General features: G+C 41.8%; 1 protein-coding gene across 1 annotated transcript in view; it reads right to left on the bottom strand.

Moving 5' to 3' along the window:
- Window positions 1-1,281: 1,281 nt before the first annotated feature.
- Window positions 1,282-19,784, bottom strand: part of hmcn2 (hemicentin 2) — a 55,541-nt gene continuing 37,038 nt past the window's right edge. Inside the window, exons 50-81 of the mRNA XM_055050610.1 lie at window positions 18,349-18,430; window positions 17,658-17,794; window positions 17,431-17,572; window positions 16,020-16,164; window positions 15,791-15,918; window positions 15,512-15,668; window positions 14,443-14,564; window positions 14,197-14,361; window positions 13,560-13,667; window positions 13,326-13,460; window positions 13,018-13,152; window positions 12,574-12,843; window positions 12,299-12,489; window positions 11,519-11,732; window positions 11,300-11,434; window positions 11,007-11,197; window positions 10,270-10,351; window positions 9,474-9,644; window positions 9,206-9,358; window positions 8,794-8,931; window positions 8,302-8,432; window positions 7,936-8,176; window positions 7,789-7,848; window positions 7,556-7,675; window positions 7,314-7,448; window positions 5,929-6,048; window positions 5,577-5,702; window positions 4,245-4,373; window positions 3,863-4,156; window positions 3,637-3,756; window positions 3,419-3,545; window positions 1,282-2,576 (exon numbers count right to left, since the gene is read on the bottom strand). Coding sequence (XP_054906585.1) covers window positions 2,198-2,576; window positions 3,419-3,545; window positions 3,637-3,756; window positions 3,863-4,156; window positions 4,245-4,373; window positions 5,577-5,702; window positions 5,929-6,048; window positions 7,314-7,448; window positions 7,556-7,675; window positions 7,789-7,848; window positions 7,936-8,176; window positions 8,302-8,432; window positions 8,794-8,931; window positions 9,206-9,358; window positions 9,474-9,644; window positions 10,270-10,351; window positions 11,007-11,197; window positions 11,300-11,434; window positions 11,519-11,732; window positions 12,299-12,489; window positions 12,574-12,843; window positions 13,018-13,152; window positions 13,326-13,460; window positions 13,560-13,667; window positions 14,197-14,361; window positions 14,443-14,564; window positions 15,512-15,668; window positions 15,791-15,918; window positions 16,020-16,164; window positions 17,431-17,572; window positions 17,658-17,794; window positions 18,349-18,430 — 4,983 coding nt within the window. The 3' untranslated portion in view covers window positions 1,282-2,197. The remainder of the gene's footprint in view (window positions 2,577-3,418; window positions 3,546-3,636; window positions 3,757-3,862; window positions 4,157-4,244; window positions 4,374-5,576; window positions 5,703-5,928; window positions 6,049-7,313; window positions 7,449-7,555; window positions 7,676-7,788; window positions 7,849-7,935; window positions 8,177-8,301; window positions 8,433-8,793; window positions 8,932-9,205; window positions 9,359-9,473; window positions 9,645-10,269; window positions 10,352-11,006; window positions 11,198-11,299; window positions 11,435-11,518; window positions 11,733-12,298; window positions 12,490-12,573; window positions 12,844-13,017; window positions 13,153-13,325; window positions 13,461-13,559; window positions 13,668-14,196; window positions 14,362-14,442; window positions 14,565-15,511; window positions 15,669-15,790; window positions 15,919-16,019; window positions 16,165-17,430; window positions 17,573-17,657; window positions 17,795-18,348; window positions 18,431-19,784) is intronic.

Raw genomic sequence — 19,784 nt, 5'->3', positions numbered from 1 at the left:
CTTTTCAACTGAAGTTTTAGGGAGGCAGATTCAGTTTCTCCTATCACATTATGCACTGTTGCTTCAGTTTTTGCTAACTAGGAAATAATGTAAAAGTTTGTGTTTTTGTACACTTACTGGTAGATTTATATGAGCGTTAAACCTGGTTGCTCTTACGCCTTCAGCTGGAGGAGAGCAAACTGACTTGTTCCCATGACTGCACTGAAGGTGAAAAACATTAACTTTTTCTGGAACAAAATTGAAAGCACACTGTCGTTAACGTTGCAGGCTTTTCCAATAGGCTTGTAAGTAAGAGTCAAGACGGAGATCCCCTATTCTTACAGTAAACCTCTGTGATTTGCAGCATCGATGCACCAATGGAGCTCTAAAGCTGTTCTGGGAGTGCTCACCGGCACTGCCTCGCACTAAACACACCTTAAGACTATGTTCTTGTACTTTTTGAAGTGATAATATTAATGGGAGAGATGCTCTGTCCCACGTAGGGACTGTTTCACAGCAAGATGTGGCAGAAATTCTGCGAACCGCAGGTTTTAGCCTCAAGCGAAGGGAGTAGATTGTGAAGCTTTGGGTTAGTCACTGGCCACTTTATTAGGTACGCCCATTAAATTGCTGCTAAGTGCAGACAGTGAATTAGTAAATCACATGTGCAATTCAGCGCATTTAGGCATCCAGCTTTAGAATGGAGAGGAAAGGAGACTTGAGCAGCTTTGAAAAGTGTGTCGTCAATAGTGAGACTGGTGTGAGTTATGTGGTGAATGGAGAATGTTCTGAAAATGAGTAATTCTCCAGAGAGAGACGTTTATGTGAGTGAAAATGCCTCATTGATGTCAGAAGACAACGGACCGGCTGGTTCAAGACGATACTGGAACCTCAATACAACTGTGTTTCTTTCCTGTAAAGGAAACAGTAGACAAACTAAAATTTCTGAAACTGTTGAAGTGCTTTTAATAAAGTATTATTTACCTTAGTTTTAGTCGGTACCACTAATTGGCAGAACTTGCGGTGTAGAGAAAGTCCCTGGTTTGCGCAGTTAAATTTCAGTTTCTAGTAATTCCTCTGGAAATCGGCAGCGGTGATGCGATCACTTCAATTTGAACCCTGCATTCTGCAGGACTGTTTCCGACCCTTTGGTCGGAATAATGCAGTCCTAAAGGAAAAAGATGTTTCAACTCCATGCAACCAACATGAACCTAGTGAAGAGGGCAGTGGGTGACAATATGTGCAGCAGAAATGGTGAACAATAGAAAACAAGATCAACAGGGATAAACACGGTACAACACGGGAGAAGCAAAAGCATTTTATTCAGACAAATATTTGACACAATTACAGCAAAGAGAGTTTTTCTTTGTTTCAATTCAAATATTAAACCATCTCAAATATTGTTGATAGTTCTTTGCTTTTGGGTGACTTCTCTTCTTGTTCATTTATGGTCTTGGTTTTCTTCCACATCAACTAGTGTGAATTAAGAAAGTATTAGTTTGCTGTATTCTATTGAAAATACTGCAATAGTTTGCAAATTGCTTATTATCCTTTTTAATATTTTGTTGTTGTTGTGAAATATCACTGGCCTTTTGATTATTAGCACTGGCACCAATCACACAAACATTCAAAATAGCACCGTCTGACATGACAAATCTAACAAAAGGAGTAAAAAACATAATAATAATAATAATAACCACACAGGACCTTTAACAACGTGCCAGTACAGCAGTAGCTCAATTACAACGCAAACCTGATATTGCTAAGGTGTGCTGAAAGCAGTTTTTGTTTGAAATTACATCAATAAATAATATAGGGGTTCCTGGGGACACTAAACAAATTCATAGCTGTGAAAAGATTTGCCATTTACTTCCAAGTGCGAGATATAAAAGTATCCCTGTACCAAACTCGAATATTCAACATGAGAATCAAACACTAAAACAATGGACTGCTGAACATTCTGGAGAAAGAAAAAAGCCATTTAGATTGAGACTAAATTATGTTACTGTTACGTTCCCGTTCTCCTCTTTAGCATCTTCCATTGGATTCGCTTGTGTGTATGAAATCTCACATCTTTCCCGTTATGGGGACGTAGCAGACATCTACACTTCAGGATGATCAGCTGATTTTTTTTTTCTTAACAGGCTTTTACACAAACTGAAATATCAGTTTCTTCACATGGTCTGATTTTGAGTCTTTAGTAGAGCAACGTGTGGGCTCAGTAGGGATACGCTGAGATGGAGATGTAGATGATGAAGATGCTCTGGTACGTTATGCGGCCGTGTTCTGAGATGGTGGTGGCCTGCACCTTGAGCCTCATGAGTCCAGGTCTATCCAGAATCCTCCGAGTGAAGATGATCCCCCTGCCGGCTTCGTCTCTGATGTCAAACACTCGCCCTGTCACACCGGTGACCGATTCCTGCTCGAGTATCGTGAAGGAGGTGCGCTTCTGCAGGACGCCCGACTCCGAGAAGGCCGACAGCCGCACCACGTTGTGGTTGGGCGGTATGCCGGAGGGAAGAGTGAGCAGCTTGTACTGCAAGAGCAGCGGCGAGCCGCCTGCGGCGCAGTCCAGAGAGCAGGGCCTGAAGCAGATCCTGGAGGAGCCAGTGGGAAATAGCAGAGATGTATTTATTGCACAAAAAAAACCTCAGCTTGTCTGTCGAGACGTGGCCAAACGGATTACAGCTGAAGAAAATGATTTACACTAATTTCACTGCTTCAGTGTTAGATGCCTTTATCAGATGTTTCCAGGATATTTTTTTAACCTTTCAGAAAGACTTTAATAGAGGAATGGATCAAATTTATGTAAACTGTCAATTTCTTCCCAGTGGGATTAACATCCAAGGAGTTCTCTGGCTACGGTTCCAAATTTAGATGTTTTCACCACTAAGCCACTTAAATCATCACTTTTGCTTTGTGACACAGAGCTCTACACTGAAAAAAAGACAATGTTCATCAACAAGTAGCTGCAGTGTTGTGAAACAAAGCTGCTCATGGAGGAAGTCTTCCCATTATTTAATAACAACGTTCTTAGGCAAAATTGTGAACATTCCCAACCCTTCGGACTGGAGGCAACCCCATTAGAATGGCTTCACTGTTTACAGTGAAGAGTTCATTCAAAATGCTCCACCTCTCTATGTGTGTAGAAACATTGCCTACTTCTATTAAAGAGCAAACTCTGCATCAGTGGCGCCCTGATTTGTCAGTTGAATTATTTTCAGGAATTGGCTGAATCTTAAACGACTTTTGCTGAACTGAAATTGTTGATAGTTTGATGATGCAGTATTCGACCCATGGCTACTGTTGCTTTCAGGCTTAATTCCACCACATAACGTTTTTTAAAACAAAAACAAATCGAGATTTCTGTCGTCTTCAAACTATCCATCTGTTAACTGATTTGCTTTGTAGCAGGACAAAATGTTGACATCGTATTTACCCAGGACGTCCTCCACTTTGGTAGGAAGAAGGGCAGGGTGTATCCAGACACTGGTATCCTCCTCTGGTATTAAAGCACATCTGACTGAGTCCACACTGAATTCCTTGCTCCGCGCACTCGTCAATATCTGTTAAAAGGAGGGGATGCGGGCTTTTCTGTTATTTGCAGGAGCGGTTTGAAGGTTGTGTTCAGTGTAGAGCGATTCAGGAAGTTCATACCTTTACAGCTTCTGCCATTGGGGAGAAGTTTGTATCCTGGAGGGCACAGGCAATGAAAGCTGCCGACTGTGTTTCTGCATTCATGCTGGCATGGCTTCTTCAACAAACACTCATCCACATCTGTGGGAAAAAAAATAAAGAAATAAACTGTTAAAAACACTAAGGCCACATTAAAAAGAAGAAGCTGTTTTAACTTTATATAATCCTTCCTGCAATTCAAACCTACCCACACATGCACCATTTCTGCTGGTGTAGCCCACAGGACAGCTTTGCCTCGTAATGCGAGAGGCTCCGCTAGAGCGGGAGATGATTGGCCGGCCGAGGGTCGACACCAGCTGGGGGCGGAGTCTCGCCCTCACTCTGGTGCCGTTGGTGAAGATCTGGCCTCGCTCCAGCCCCGCACAGGACCGCCCGTCCCCCAGCAGCAGACTCCCGGGAGGGCACAGGCACCTGAAGCTGCCGGGTACGTTACGGCACTGGTGCGCACAAGGACTCGGCGTTTGCGAGCATTCATCGATGTCTGGAAGGCGGAATAAAATCCACGTTACTGACAGTGTGGGATTCTTTTAAGGTGGCGTTTCGACAATCAGAAAAGAGCGAAGTCCTACCCAGACATGGGAGGCCGACTCCCTGAGATCTGTAACCTCTGGGACAAACACACCCGTACCCTCCGACTGTGTTCTGACAGATCTGACTGTAGCGGCACATGTGACTTCCATCCTGGCACTCGTCAATATCTAGGAAGAAAACCGGGAGGCAGCTTGGTTCAAACATTTTATTCTTAAAATCAAAAAAAAAAAAAAAAAAAAAGACAAAGTAATAACTCTAAAACTGAAATCAAACAGACAAAATAAATGCACTTTTTTTTCACCCTAATTGCTTTTCCACATTTCTGCTGTTGAAACTGTGAATTCCCTGTCATAAATATTTTGGTATTTTTGAGGAAAACTCGGGACAAATCATTCCAGCTCTCATTCTGAGGGACACACTGAGTCCACGAAATTACCCTCAGACATTCCCATTAAATTCTGCTTATTGTCAAGTGTCTTGAAATGGTCTTAATTCCAAGTCATTTCAGCTCTGTTAGTAAGATTGTTGTGTGTAAAATAAAATGTGATTGCCCTTTTGATCTTTAACATGAGCAACAGCCGTTTATCTATAAGCAGCACATTCAGATAAACATAGATGCTCTACTGCTGACCTTAGCACAGTTAAGGTAATTAAAGTAAACAAATATAAAGATTTCTCAGTCTGAACCCAGGGTCTGGATTCCAGTCAAGGTTTTTTTTAAAAACATTGGTCTGTGAGAACAAAACTCAGCTTCTGATCGTTATTTTGTAAGCAGTACAGCCAGATGTTGCAAAGCAAATTGTTAATAGACATGACCTATTCTTGTGGGCAAGGTTTGCATAATTCTAAATTTATGACATTATTTTGTTCTAACAAATCGACAATCCACTTTCATTTTTGCATTCTACTCTGATATCACAGTGGAAGAGAGACTGAATTATCTGCTGCAACTCCCTGCCTGCATGTGTCATATCACTGCTATCTCTGTTTGAATATTCCCAGAAAAGTCTCAGTGCAGAAAACAGAGAAATCCAGAGAGCATCTGAAGCACTCAGTGCATGCCATGCCATTTTAAGCAAAATCAAGGAATCTCTCAAATTAATTTTTCTGTGAATTTTGTTCACACACTGCCAGCAAATCATCAAAACAGAGTAAACACAGAAAGAACTTAAGCTGACTACTCTACTAAATTCAACAGGAGCAAGATTTGAGTTCATTGTCATTGTTACATTCGTATGTAATTCAAGTAGTTTAATCTTACTGCATTTTAAAGGTATCGTGTTTCAAAGGGTGCATGTATCATTGACTTTCTTCAGCTCGATATCAAGGAGAAAATCCTGACGGGCACATGATCATCCCTTGTCACTCACCCACACAGGCTCCGTTTTCTGCCGTGGTCATTCCAGCTGGACAACTGTCAAAACACTGATATCCTCCATCAGTGTTGCGGCACTGCTGGTGTGCCGGGCAGACGTTCCTCATGCACTCGTTGATGTCTGGAAAAGTCCACACATTCACCACTCAACAGTGGAAATAATGTTGTTACACCCGACATAGACACGCCACAGATTTGATGAGGGTTGGATTTCACACTAACAGACTGACTTCAGCAGACTCACAAGGGGAAACAAGGTAATCGGTAATCTGGATCTTAATCACTTCACAAAATGTCTTTATCCAAACCACTGAGTTAGTTGTTTTAATCACAAGCAACTGACTGACCAATGCAGCGATGTCCTGACGACTGGTATCCCGGATGACAGATACAACGGTAGGAACCCAGAGTGTTGAGACACTTATGGTGGCACGGGGAGACAGCAGACTCCTGGCACTCATCCACATCTGAAACACAGATTAGCCATGAAAGAGTTCATCAGTACTCATACAGGGCCTTCAAAAAGTGTTTAGACACCTTGAAGCTGCAGTACGTAACTTTTATGAAAAATATTTTTCTACATATTTGTTGAAGCTGTCACTATTTTGTGAAAATATGGTTATCAGAGGGATAGACTGTGAAAATTTTTTCTACTCTTCTCCCAGTGCGAACTAAAAATCACCAATCAGAGCCAGGAGGAGGGCCTGACCGCTGTCAATCATGCCTATATGAGATTACTCACACGACTTGGTGGCAGTTTTGACAAAACGTGTAAACAAATTTTTAATAAAAATTACATACAGCAAATTTGCCATTTTTTCTTGGTAAAACTAAAAACCTTGATGTATTTTATGAGACAGACCACAACAACGCAGTGCAAAACTGTGATGTGGAAGGTTGACTATAAATGGTTTCCAAAGTTTTCTACAATAATAATTTGGACAGGTTGGCATGTGCCAAATCGCTCAAACAGACTTAAAACTGCAACTGAGATTTTTTTAGAGTTTATAGTAGATATTTGCTGGAGACTTTTTACATTTTAGTGTTTGTTTAACTTTTTATTTGTTGTTTAATACTCAACTTCGTAAAACGCATAGTGGAAAGACCCGCAAGCATCATTAAACTGGGAGGAACGCCAGTCTCTCTTTGTTTGCCGAACCCATTAATATTATTTAAATAAATATATTTTTTGGACGTAGGATACTGCCTTACTGTTCTAAGTTTGAGTAAATAAATTGCCGCTGCAATTAAATGCAGTCTGGAGAAAATAAAAGCTTTGCTCGCAAGCTGGAAGGAGTTTGCGTGCGTCGTGAAAAATGACATATTTTTTCACTAGGTTGTGTCTTTAGGCTTCAATCAAGCATTGTTGATTGAAGGCTCTCTTAAATACCATAATTAAGAGAGGAACTCATAAACCTAAATAAATGAAACAAATGCTATTTAAAAATAATCAATAAAACGGTGACTGGATTAGCCTATCGTCAACGGTAAATAAATTCGTCCAGTCGCCCGACCTTATTATGTTCTCCAACAAACCTCTGGGGCCTTTAAAGTACTGCTCTACTTTGACTGGCATTAAATTATACATATAAAATCCTAATGTCAGATGTTAACATGTGTAGTTGTAAAGTTGGACAAAATTAGAAAAATCGGTTTTAAAGCATTACCAAATGTTGTACAGCGTGCTTCAATTGGCGATAAATGGCTGTAGGACGGCATATCTCAAACTGACCTTCACAGCTGGTTCCTGTGACGCTGGGTTTGAATCCCGGTCCACACTTGGCCTGGCAGCGGTATGTACCCACTGTGTTGACACACTGCTGGTTGTAGTGGCACATGTGGGAACCTTGGGAGCACTCGTCAATATCTGAGTGGGATGCATGCAGTTAAACACAGTGTTGACGTGACAATATCTAAGTAAACGCCTTTAGCAGATGCCATTTGGCATTCAGCGGGTCATATCTAGTGTCTCACCGTGGCATGTGTTGGTCTCTGTAGAGATGGTGAAGCCAGAAGGACAGGCACAGGTGAACCCTCCCAGGATGTTGTTGCATGAATGGGAGCAGGGAGACTGCAATGCACACTCGTCTTCGTCTAGCAACAAGACATTTTGTTACATTCACAAAACCGGAGAACTGAGAGGAAAAAATGCCAATAAATGTTGCCGGCAAATAATAAAATGAGACAAATAAGAGAAAACATCACACCAGCACAGTAAGAGGCCCTGTCGAGACTGAAGCCTTTTGGGCATGCGTCTTCATAACCATCTGCAAAAAGAAAAGCATTATTTCAGGTTCAACAATTCATGTGTAGAGGGAATGTCGGAGGACAACTTATTCCATGTATCCCCAGACCTGGTACGAGGAGGCTGGTAGTGATGTGGAAGTCCAAAGTCAGGGTGAATATGTTGTAGACGCTGTTCATTCCAGAAACCTTGAGCAGCTGAAGTGCAGGGCCTTGGCGTTCGTCCTGGCCCTCGTAAACGATGGTGTGATTACATCGCAGCACCATGGGACTGCCTGCTCTCTGGTGGGTCTGCGATGACCATGAGTACAGCTGTCCTTGGCCCGTCTGCACGTATGACTCATCAAAGTCCTGTGGGAGGAAGGTCAAATCAGGTCGGACAAATCGGAGGGATCCATTTCTGCAGAGTGAGGTAAAAGGAACTCAAGATACAATTGAGGCCCCTTGGATACACATAATCACTTCCACAAGCACACCTGAAGGCCCAGATGAGATGATGATGATGATGATAATGACGGCGGAACGAAGCCGTTGATTACGATGTCAATCAGCAGAACTCCCTCCGAGTCCAATCCCCTGGCCACGTGGGTCAGACGGAGGATCTCTCCTGTGAGAATTCAATAAAATATTGTTTCTTGGACAAACTCGAGCATGTTCAAAGTAGCGCGTGCTGCCATCTGCTGGCTGCTTTTACAAATGAGTACTGGGTTCTGACATAAAAGAAATAATGTCCTCTAATTTTTTCTGTAATTTTTATATTTTATTTTTCAATTTAGATGTAATTTTTTTTTATGTTTTAACGTACTTGCTGCACTACAAGGACCAGCCATTGGTAAGAAGTCCTGTATCCATCACATGTGAAATATGTAAAACTAACCTGGGATTATGTTCTGATTTTATGCTACCTGATGAATAAATCAATAAGGGGAAAAAAAAAAGTTAAGCAAGTGAAAATTTGATGAGCTCACCAGTCTCAAACTCCAGCTGAGACTCCTGTCTGAACTGGCCCTGTGTGAAGGAGAACCCGTTTCTGGCGGCTCCGTTTTGAAGCACAGTGGTCCAATAGATGGGAGTGAAAACAGACACCAGAACCTGCAGCAACGGACCTACGACAAAGCATTAGTTCTTTATCTGCTGCAGGCATTTCAAGATATTTCAAACATTTTCCATTATCACTTATTCATGCAAGTGTCTAATAAAAATTGAATGAATAAAAACAAACTAATACAATAAAACACCTAATTTATTTAGCCCACTTTATATCCAGAGCATTTTTTTATGACAAAGGGTTTTAAGCCTCTTTACAGCCACATAAAAAGGTGAGTGAACGTGCTGAAACAACTGCTTTGAAGCAGCAGTACAGTATGTACAGTAACTCACCGACTGCAGGAGGGATGTTGTCCAGACGTGCCTCCAGAGTGCTGCTGCCTTGTTCCTTGTCGTCTGTGATGTTGGCCTCCAGGAAGGACACACCAAACTCTCTGTCATTCACCATCCCTATCAGGCTGCCTCTGGTCTTACGTGGAACCTCACCTGTCAGCAGAAACCCAAACAGACTGATAAATAGGAGTTCTGCAGATGGTTCGTGCATGCTAGTTTGTACTCAAAAGTAAAAACTTGGATAAACAAAAACGTCTGGCAACGCTACCTGGACACAGACCGGTCTGACATTTCCTTGAGTCGCTGCTCGGGCCGCTGCAGGTGCGACCGCCGTTGGCTGGCGCTGGATTGTTGCACAGTCTGTTTCGCTCCTGAAGACCTTGACCACATGTACTGCTGCACGGACCCCATTCCCCCCAGCTGGAGTAACCTCCATGAACTGTGTTAGAGACATCAGAGATGGCAGAGAGTCAGCATGGATGAGTTGCTTTTTTACTGCCAAGCATGTGAAAATCAGCTCTTACATCACACAAAAGCAAAGTGAATTATTAAAGCTGCGGTATGCAAGTTAATGAAACAATCTTTGTTTTTTTCTCTTTTTTTACACCTGTATTAAATTTGAGAGATAATCTGTGAAAAAACTCAAAGTCCTCCACCCCCTCCCAGTGCCACTATAGGAATTTGTAAAAATGCACCACTATTGGTCAAAAATAACCAATAAGAGTAAGGTCTTAACAATGCCAATCATTCTTGTGAACATGCTGATAATGTGCTAATAACGGGGAAAAGGAAAACTGTTTATCCACTGACATTAGTGAGCAAGGGTAAGTCTGTGAGAGGATGACTACCAGCGCTAACATTTGAGTATGACTTCCCCTCTGCTCCTAATACCAACAACTAATGACTGCTCATGGTAGTATTTCTAAAAGAAAACACTTAAAAGACACATCTGCATTGGTCAAAATCCACATTGGCAGAATCTGAAGGTTGGAAATCACTGCATCTCTGTTTACTGGTTTTGTCATTCAATGCGTAATCTGTGAAATTATGTTCGCCAAACTCACTCTGAACCTTGAGGGTTATGGTCCTCTCTGCTGAGCCGGCCTCACTCTCAGCCACACACTGATACTCTCCTTCATCTGCAGCCTGTGGATCCAACAGGTAGATAAGGCAGTGCTAACTTGGTTAGTGTCCTACCATCTGATTATGACATCACAATCCTTCAAAACAAAATCAGTTACTTTTACAAGGACAGAAAACCAAGATAAAAAAAATAAACAAAAACAAAGTTGACATGTTCAGTGGAACACCTGCTTATATTCTATTAAGTTGTCGTGACAGACAGGATTTGTCCAGAGAGGGAGAAATTTAACATTAGAGTCCTCGGTGGGAAGGACGCTCATCCATCTGTGAGAGTCTCAGCTGCAGGCTGTTCGATTACGGCTGCAGTTACGGACCATAACAAGGTTGCAGACGAACGAAGGAGGGGCGAGTCTTGGAACATGCAGCGCCCTCTCCGTCACTTTGCTCCGTGGCTAATGCTGTTAGCCGCGGTGGCTGAACTGAATCTGATTTGGATGGAAGCGGGGACAATGTAGGACAGTCACACACGGTCCTTACACTTAAGGAGACTGCAAATCGAAGCTTAATTTGGATAAATGATGCACAACTCTTTTTTTTTTGTTGTTGTTGTTTTTGAGATTCTTTAGGAAGTTCTAATTATTCAAGCTTAAGCTGCAATGGTTAATAAAATGGATTGAGTGAGATGTAAAAGGCAGAATAACAAAATAAAAACAATTACAGTTATGCTGTAAATGACCAGAGATCCATTGTGGAGTGTTTGCATTCGGAGGAGGCGGTGTAAGGGCTTCCCATTTCGCAGCCAGCGCAGGACGGGGCTGGGGTCTCCGTGAACTGGACAGTCAAGCATTGCTGTGCCGCCCTGGACAACCGTCTGAGACGTGTGGGCTTCACCCTTTAAAACCGGAGGCTCTGAAGGTGCACAGAATAAATATTTAACACAGCAGATGAATAAATTACAGCTTATTCACATGTAAAGCTTAAAGGAGAGATAATCCTTCGATAAAATCTCACCTCTGATGCGGACGAATGATAGCGCACGGATGGAGCCCACACTGTTCTCTGCCAAGCACACGTAGGTCCCAGCATCATTCAGAGTCACATTCTCGGAGAGGACTGAGCTCCTGCCTGCCTCGTCTGTAATGGCTCCTAAAACATTTTGGTTGTGGTTAGAACCCAAATTATTCTCCTGAACCAAGACAACTACCAGGTGGCTGCACCTGAACGGAGTACCTCTGTAGGGCTTGTTGTTGATGGTCCAGGAGATGGAGGGAGGAGGTGTTCCCTGAGCATGACAGGACAAGGCCAGACTCTGCCCCTTGTTCAGGGTTACGTCACCGGGCAGCTCTTTGAAAACCGGCCTGGTGTTGATTGACAGGCGGACGTCTCGTCTCGCTGAGCCCGCGGGGTTGGTGGCCACACACGTGAATATCCCAGCGTCTCCCGGCTGTGTGGAGAAACAAAAAACAAGCAAAAGCTGTCAAAATTAATTCCTCTGAGAACTGCTAGAGCCAACTGTTATTAAGTAGATACACATTTAAAGCGCTTGGGAAAGCTTTCACCTTCAGATGCCGGCTTTAGACAATTCTGAAATCTCCTAAGGATTGAATATATATATTCATCTTTATAGACTCCATCACAACTTGATGCTGCCTTGGACTAGAAACCTCTCCCTGAGTTGCCTGACCATCTGTATAGTGGAATATGCATGTTATGAGTACAGCAGGGTCTTGTTGTGTGAAGTTGCTCTTGGGAAGATGACATAATACACAGCAGTTTTTGTTTCTAAGACACCTTTCTGATAGTGAAAAGCTAACTTTTGGACTTCACTCAGTAACAGCATCCACACTGATGTGTCTTCAATTTGGTCTGATAGCGCTCAAGTACAGTTTTGATAGAAAAGATCCGACTGATCAGGTTTGAGCTGAAAACGGGACAATCCCACTCACTCATCAGCTGATGGTTCGGTGCATCTCTCGTGAACTGACATATAAACCGCATATAAAGTCTGACCTCCACTCTCTCGATAATCAGCTCTCCAGATCGTAGGACGGTGAATTTGCCAAGGAGGTTGGAGACAACAACGCCATCCTTCTCCCACAACACTCTGGGCTCTGGTAAACCCTGAGCCGCACATGGCAGCAGCGCCTGAAACCCCTGAATCACCGACAGCTCTGTCTGTGCTGGTGGAATCATGGGTGGGACTGAAATGCAACAGTTTGAGTCGTGTCAATGTGTTTGTGCTTCTTACGCAACGTGAGGTGGAGTTAAACAAAGTCTCTTCTCACCCTGAACAACAAGCCTCATATCATGGCTGGCTCTGCCGGCCAGGTTTTTAGCTGTACATGTGTAGATCCCTGCATCGCTCCGCTGCGTGGAAGCAATTGCCAGAGTTCCATTGGCAAAAATACGCATATGAGCACCATCAACCACAGGCCTCCTCTCTTTATGCCAAGTAACTTCAGGTTGTGGCTGACCATCAGCCGCACACTCCAGACTGACTGGCTGCCCTAAGACAGCAGTGTAGTCAATTCGAGGCACACTCAGCACCGGCGGAACTGGAAAAAAAACAAAGGGAAGTAAATTCATTCATAAATGTCTCATAAATAAATGCTTAACAAAGCCTTTTAAGAATAAGAACATTTGCCATGCAAAGAAGTAATTAGAAGTCTTTTTCAGATGCATCATGACAACAATGTATACGAAAAGCAAGAAACTGAAGTCTACTTTACCTTGAAGGACCAGTTTTGTTCTCGCTACTGCTACGCCAGCCTCATTCTTTGCCAGGCACTGATAGGTCCCGGCGTCTCCAAGAGTCACACGAGAGAACTTCAGTGCTCCGTTTGAGAGTACAGCCAGCCTGTGACCTGTGGAGGTCATATTGGCACGATTACTAAATCTGACTATAATCCTGTGAGCATTGTTTCTATATTGTCCCGGCGGTAAATATGGCAAATGAATGTGTAAAGACTCTGAAAGACAACACAGAGTGAATGACAGCTGACTTTCTTTTTTTTTTTAAATCACATGTTCTTGTTACCAGCTGCTATAGGAACTCCTTCTCTCTGCCAGATGATTGTTGGTCTGGGGAATCCTTGAACTTCACAGGGAAGAACAGTTCCGTGATTTAACAATACTTGCACCTCCTCTGCCATCGGCCTGATCTCTGGCGGCTCTAGGAACGTGGAACAGGACGAAATCAGCCATTTCACAGTTGACACATGACATCATTCATATCCCCCCAGTAACTGGCCCAAGGTCCATTAGGACAGACCTTGTACGGTCAGGGAGACGTGCTTGTGAGCCACTCCAGCCGGGTTTCGGGCTGAGCATGTGTACCTGCCAGCATGACTCGGCAAAGCTGCAGGTATCTCCAACACCCCTGCGTGAACATATAACACCATTTATTATGTATCCTTGCTAATGTTTATATTAGAATCAAAATAATAAGTTAGTTACAGGTCACATTATTATACACTGCAAAAAAAATGAACTCACAAGTAACTTTTCAAGCAAGATATAGGAAATTGTGTAAGGCAATGATTCCTTAAGATTGAGAAAAAAATACCAGAACAACTGGAAGATTATTTCACTTACAGCACGGGGAAAATGTCTAGTTATGAGTGGAATATTCTGCCAGTGGAACTAGCACTTATTTCAAATATACTAAGACATTTAGTATATTAATAACAATAATAATATCATCCATAACATTTAGTCATAGATAGCATTATAGTTATATCAACATTATTATAACCATATTAGGAAATATTAAGACCAACGTACCAGCAAAATGAATACTTTGGTTGCTTGCGCTAAATAAAATAAATTATATAATTTCATCCAGTTTTCTTTGATTAACCAAGAGTAGTTCTTGTTTTGAGAAGAACTACTCAGTCCAGTTGTCTTACCAGTGGGAAGAACACGGTAACTTCCTCCCCTGGCTCCCAGTTTGGCTCCTCCCTTTGTCCAGGTCACAGTGGGCGGAGGCTGTCCTTGAACACGACAAGGCAACGCCACAGGAGACATTTTCACAGCCGTCACTGCTGTGACGTCATCCTCAATAGAAGGTGGGACTGCAGACGGAGAAAAACGTCAAGCATTCAGTGGGTTTCATAATAACGTTCAGAAAGTGGCACAAAACTCCAAATCCCTGCCTTGGAGGATGACCTCAATGACCCTGCGCTCCTCTCCAACCTCGTTGACCGCCGTGCACTCGAAGTAGCCTTCATCCTCGTCAGACGGAGACAAAAGAACGAGAGACCCAGAAGACAGTGACCTGGATGGAGAGGGTGTGGAGGCAGAGCAGCCTTCTGTATTTTCAGTTCTGTGAGGTAGGTCGTGTTATTATAGCATATTAGAAAGTGGGTGCCGAGGTTATTATCATTAGCAAAGACTAATGATTAACTGTAACTAGAAGTAAAAAAAAGAAGACATTTTTGTTCATTGGAATAAAAAAACATACTTTGCAAAACGAGAAAAACTCACTCAAACTTTAATGGCCACTCACAAAACCTACTAAGATTAACTTAATTTAAAAAGAAAACGTAATTAGCTTCCATTTGAGTGTCATTGGTATGACGTCTAGTTTACGTTTGTTTTTTTTGTTTTTTTTCTTCGCTGTACTAGGTTTGTTGGTGTCGGTCCGTTCCAACTTCATTTTAGCAGAAGTTGAAATAAAGTTCCACACTCCAGTTTGGGTTCACATTGACTATAACTGCATTTTAGAAAAACAACTAAAGTCTTGGAGGGAAACGAGATAAAAAACACAACATGCGGTACATTATTAAGGTGGAAAAATCACACTAACCTTAAAATTTACAAAAAAAGCTCGTACAAGACCTGCCTTGCAGGCGCTGTTGTTGTGTCATATGTCTTTTATACTTGTCTGGTATGTGTGATCATTCATTTTTAGCAATTTACCACATTTTTGGGATGACAGTTTTTGGGACTTTGTCTCAAAATCTATTTCTAGGATGTGTTTTCTGTCTGTCTCTTGGTAAGCAACTTGTATTACAAAAAAGACTTAACAGTTTGACTGAAACTAACAAAACCTAAACTTAAAATGAGCATTTGAAGAAACAGAAACTAAACTAAACTTGCAAACAATTGGATAAAACTAATAAAAACTAAACTTGAACTGAAAATCTGAAGTCAATAAAAAATCACCAATAACTGCAAAGCAATTAAAACTTTGGTGAGCAATAACCACAACTTTGTGCTCACCTGTAGGCACCAGGCTGCTGGTTGACGTCAAGTGGCGTACCATTCCTCTTCCAGGATATTTTAGGTGCTGGTATACCTGTGGTCTCACAATTAAGCACGGCTCTAGTTCCAGTGGTTACTGTCACGTTGAATGGACCTGGGCTGATAGAAGGACCCACTAAGGACAAACAGAAAAGTTTAGGTACGGGAGGCTCTTCCATTTTTTTTTTATTTATGGACTATAAATTACAGAAGGAACACTGACAAATTTATAAAGAAACAGCACGAGGTATTATTTACCAAACACACGTAGATCCATTGCGCGGTGATCTGAGCCAGCCAGGTTGGACACCGTGCAGAAGTAGCGACCAGCGTCATTCAGCTGAGCCCCACGTATACGCAAGGAGCCTTCAGATAATAGCGTGAACCTGAAGCAAACGCACAAGTGAACAGTCACTATACTGCACTCAATGAAATTGTCTATTGGACAGAAGAGGCAGGTGCCTCGTCCAGAAATCTCAGGACATACTTATTATTATCCTGAGGCACAGGGAAGCCATCTTTCCTCCAGATGACCGCAGGTAAGGAGTCACCTTCAACTTCACAGGGTAAAACCACATCCTGGCCAAGATGAACCGTTACCAAGGAGCTGCTTTCCTTTATCACTGGTGGTACTGCAAATAGACGAGCAAGTGCAGCTGGATATATTTAGATTACCATTACTGCACTAAGCATTATTTTCTAAAACCCATTAGAGTGTGATCGTTTGTGTACGGAGTTTCGTAATGTGGAAGGAATAAAAATTCTGATTTTGGCAGATTGAAAAGACTCATAAATCACTTTACAAAACAAAGTAGTTTAGAATAACAAATAAAGAGCTATTCATTTTTGAACAAGTTTGAAAGCTTGAAATTTATCACAATTTATCACAATTTTCCTAAGAGCCTCCCTGATGTAATAAACATTAGTCCCGCTCGATGGAAAACACAAAAAAGTCAAGACCATTAACAGGATAATAGTCGCATCTCTATGGATAATCAAAGCAAGAAATAATGCTGGGTTTTGGATTGCGTATAAGGCTTTACAAAAATATTCACACATTTTGTCTCTTTACAACAACACACTTAAGGATTTTAAATGGATCTTGTTTGGGGAGTCTTGTGGTGAAGCACCAGACCAAAGGAGCACGGCAGACAGGCACGGATAAAGTTGTATAAAAGTCTGAAGCAGAATCTGACAAGAGGTAACTCATTGAGACAACCACACTAAGGCATAGCCGCCCACAGACTGACAGAATAGGCCTGGAGAGCATTAATCAGAGAAGCAGCCAAAGGGACCATGATAACAGAAGAATTATAAAGGCTGAATGACAACTATACAAATCTGGCCTGCATGGAAAAGTGGCAAGAAAAAAGCGACTAAAGAAAGAAATGTCATACCAAACATAATTGTGGAATTATTATATTATGAAGATGCTAAGAAGTGGTTTAAGCTGGCCAGGCTCCAAGAATGGAGATGAGAAGAATAACAACCCTCCACATGCAGCCAGATCTATACTGAAGTCTTTCAAAGCATATTGATGTGAAAAAGTACCCCCCTTAAAGTCTAGGCTAAAGTGAAATTGAATGTACCGAGACCTGTGATCCAACTGAACCAAGTTATTTTGCAAGAATCAATTGGGAAAAGCTTTGACCTCCAGAAGTGCAAAGCTTATAGAAACATAAGCAGAAAATATTTCCGGTTTTAATGTGAAACAACATCATACTTAAATGCTGACTAATTAACAAAATGACTTGAGTGAAATGACAAATACACATAATATATCCCAAATGTATTATGACACAATTATAAATACCAACAAAATAATTCAAACATAACAATGTATAGTTAAAAGGTAGGTTAAAGCTGATATAGTTTAACATTTTTCTTGTTATACTTACACATAATCTCCACAGTGAAGAAGAGGCTGGTGCTTCCAGCCATGTTTGTGACAACACAACTGTACTGGCCACCGTCCTCAGGCTTGACCTGCTGAATCTCCAGGTACTGACCCCCTGCCAGCCGCTGGACTCGACCACCAAGCTGACGGAACAGGAAGAGACAAGAAAAAGGTGAAATGGGAGTCAGAGGAGTTCAGTGTCATCTATTTAATTTTTCATCTCTGTACCTGCAGCTTGGCCTCATCCTTGTACCACTCTATATCTGGAGGGGGGTCGCTGTCCGCCAGGCACTCTAAGGTCAGGTGTCCGTTAAATGGCACGGTCACTGACTTTACATCACTAGACCCCAGGAGCGTGGGCGGGACTGAAATACAAACGGGTTTCACTGAAATAAATCACCCAAACCATAAATCCCTTTAGTGACTGATTAACTCATTTTTAAGCCCTGGAGGTTTTGAATCAAGAGTGGAAGAAAAGAACAAACGGGTCAGGACATATTTACACCTCAAGTATTCAGACTACAACAATATGTGCCTGAATGGCCATTCAGTACAAAAATAATGATGAATGATTAAAACGTCACCATGCATGCAGTTCAGACACAGATGAAGGTTGACGATTACGCCTGTCGTCATTCATTTTGCAGGCCCCAACAGCACTGTTACATTTCCATTCACCTCAATTTGTTACAGCATAAAATGAAGTATGCTTAGAGTTTTACAAAACAATGCTGGGTCATCAATCAAAAAAAGAAAAGGTGAAATCCCCCTCATTGTGTAGCAGGAGTAAATGTTCAGCAGGTCTCTTTTAGCAGGTTATTTTCTTCTGAGTTTTATTCATCAGTTCCTGAGCGTAGTTAGGAAAGGAAGCAACGTATTTCTCTAATGTCAATAACTTTGAGAGAGCAGCTTGTCTCACCTTGCACTCGGACCCAGTGGCTTTTTCCATCCTCTCCGGCTAGGCTGCTGGCCAAGCAGGCGTAGAGACCTGCATCCTCGACCTTTTAAGCAGAGCGCATTCATCAACCCGAGTGCTTCTGGCAGAGCAGTCTGGTTTTCACCTGCGCTGATGCTGTCTAAATTGTGACCTCCATTTGTCAATACTATTGTATTTAGAGGAGCACACAAGCTCTTTTTATTTTAAAACATTTTTCGGTGTGACAATGGGAAAAAATTTATTTTTTTATAGAACGATTGCATGCTTTCTACCACAAATCTATAATAAATAAGATTTACTAAAAGTCCTTCTAAACTCGCTCATTTCTTCTGTCACGGCAACAACGCAAAATTCTCATTGGACAACATATCTAAAATTTGTAATGACAAGGAAACACAGAAATGTTTACAAATAAAAATCAGCTGCCTTTACCCTGATGCCCGCAAATAAATCCAATAAAGAATCCAGTGTAACCAAATGTGATCTGAGAAGTCCTATTCTGGGAGGTCCACAGAGGTTTGTTAGATAAAATTGAGAACACAGCATCAGGAAGACCACAGCTAACAGGTCAGAGGAAACAATGGGAACGGCTCAGGTGGACAAATCTGCTGACTGGACACAACTACTAGTTATGAAGTTCAGGAATCTGGTCTTCGTGAGAGAGGGAAGAAGAAAACCATTGTTGGAAGAGAGTCGTAAGGAGTCCAGCTTGAAGTTTCCAATGAGCCGTAAAGGGCACACCATAAACATGTGGTCAGATGCGACCAAAATGAAACGTTCTGGCCTGCCAGAACAAACACGACATCCCGCATCCCAACACACAACGGTGGTGTTGGGATGTGTTCCTTCAGTAGAGACAGGGAAGCTGTTAACAGTTCATGGGACAGTAGGGACGTTTGAGACCGGATGGAGGTTCAACTTTTCAACTTCCCAGCAAAATACAATCGGACTCTCTCTTCTGTCCCTTTTGTCTCCGAAAAAAGAGAATGGAGCTCCTACTTAAAAAGATGGTTTATTTGTTACATGTAATCAAATTCAGTTTGTCAGACTTACTTTATTCATATTTGTTTAACACGACAACTTAATAAATGTAATATATGTGCTTGGATAAGCTTAATTTGATTACTTGTGACAAATTAACTAAATTTTTAAGTTGGTCACCTGTCAATAGATTTAAAGTATTGCTAATCAAAGGAACAAACTGTTCGATCTGAACACGATTCACTAATTTGGCAAAGAAGATAAACAAACCAAAAAACTGTAAAAGATTCACAGTTTAAAATGTGTTAGGGGCTGTCAGCATAGTTTAGATCTCGTTTGTAAAACATTTGAAAGCATTTCTCTATATACCTTCCATTTCAGTAAGTGACACTGCTTTACCCATATCTCTGAAAATCACAATGAAATTTGTGGTTGTC

Source organism: Poeciliopsis prolifica, unplaced genomic scaffold (genome assembly GCF_027474105.1).
Source record: "Poeciliopsis prolifica strain line A6 unplaced genomic scaffold, Auburn_PproV2 SCAFFOLD031, whole genome shotgun sequence".
Classification (NCBI taxonomy): Eukaryota; Metazoa; Chordata; class Actinopteri; order Cyprinodontiformes; family Poeciliidae; genus Poeciliopsis; species Poeciliopsis prolifica.
Note: the sequence above shows the minus strand (reverse complement) of the source record. Positions and strands in the feature narration are given on the sequence as shown.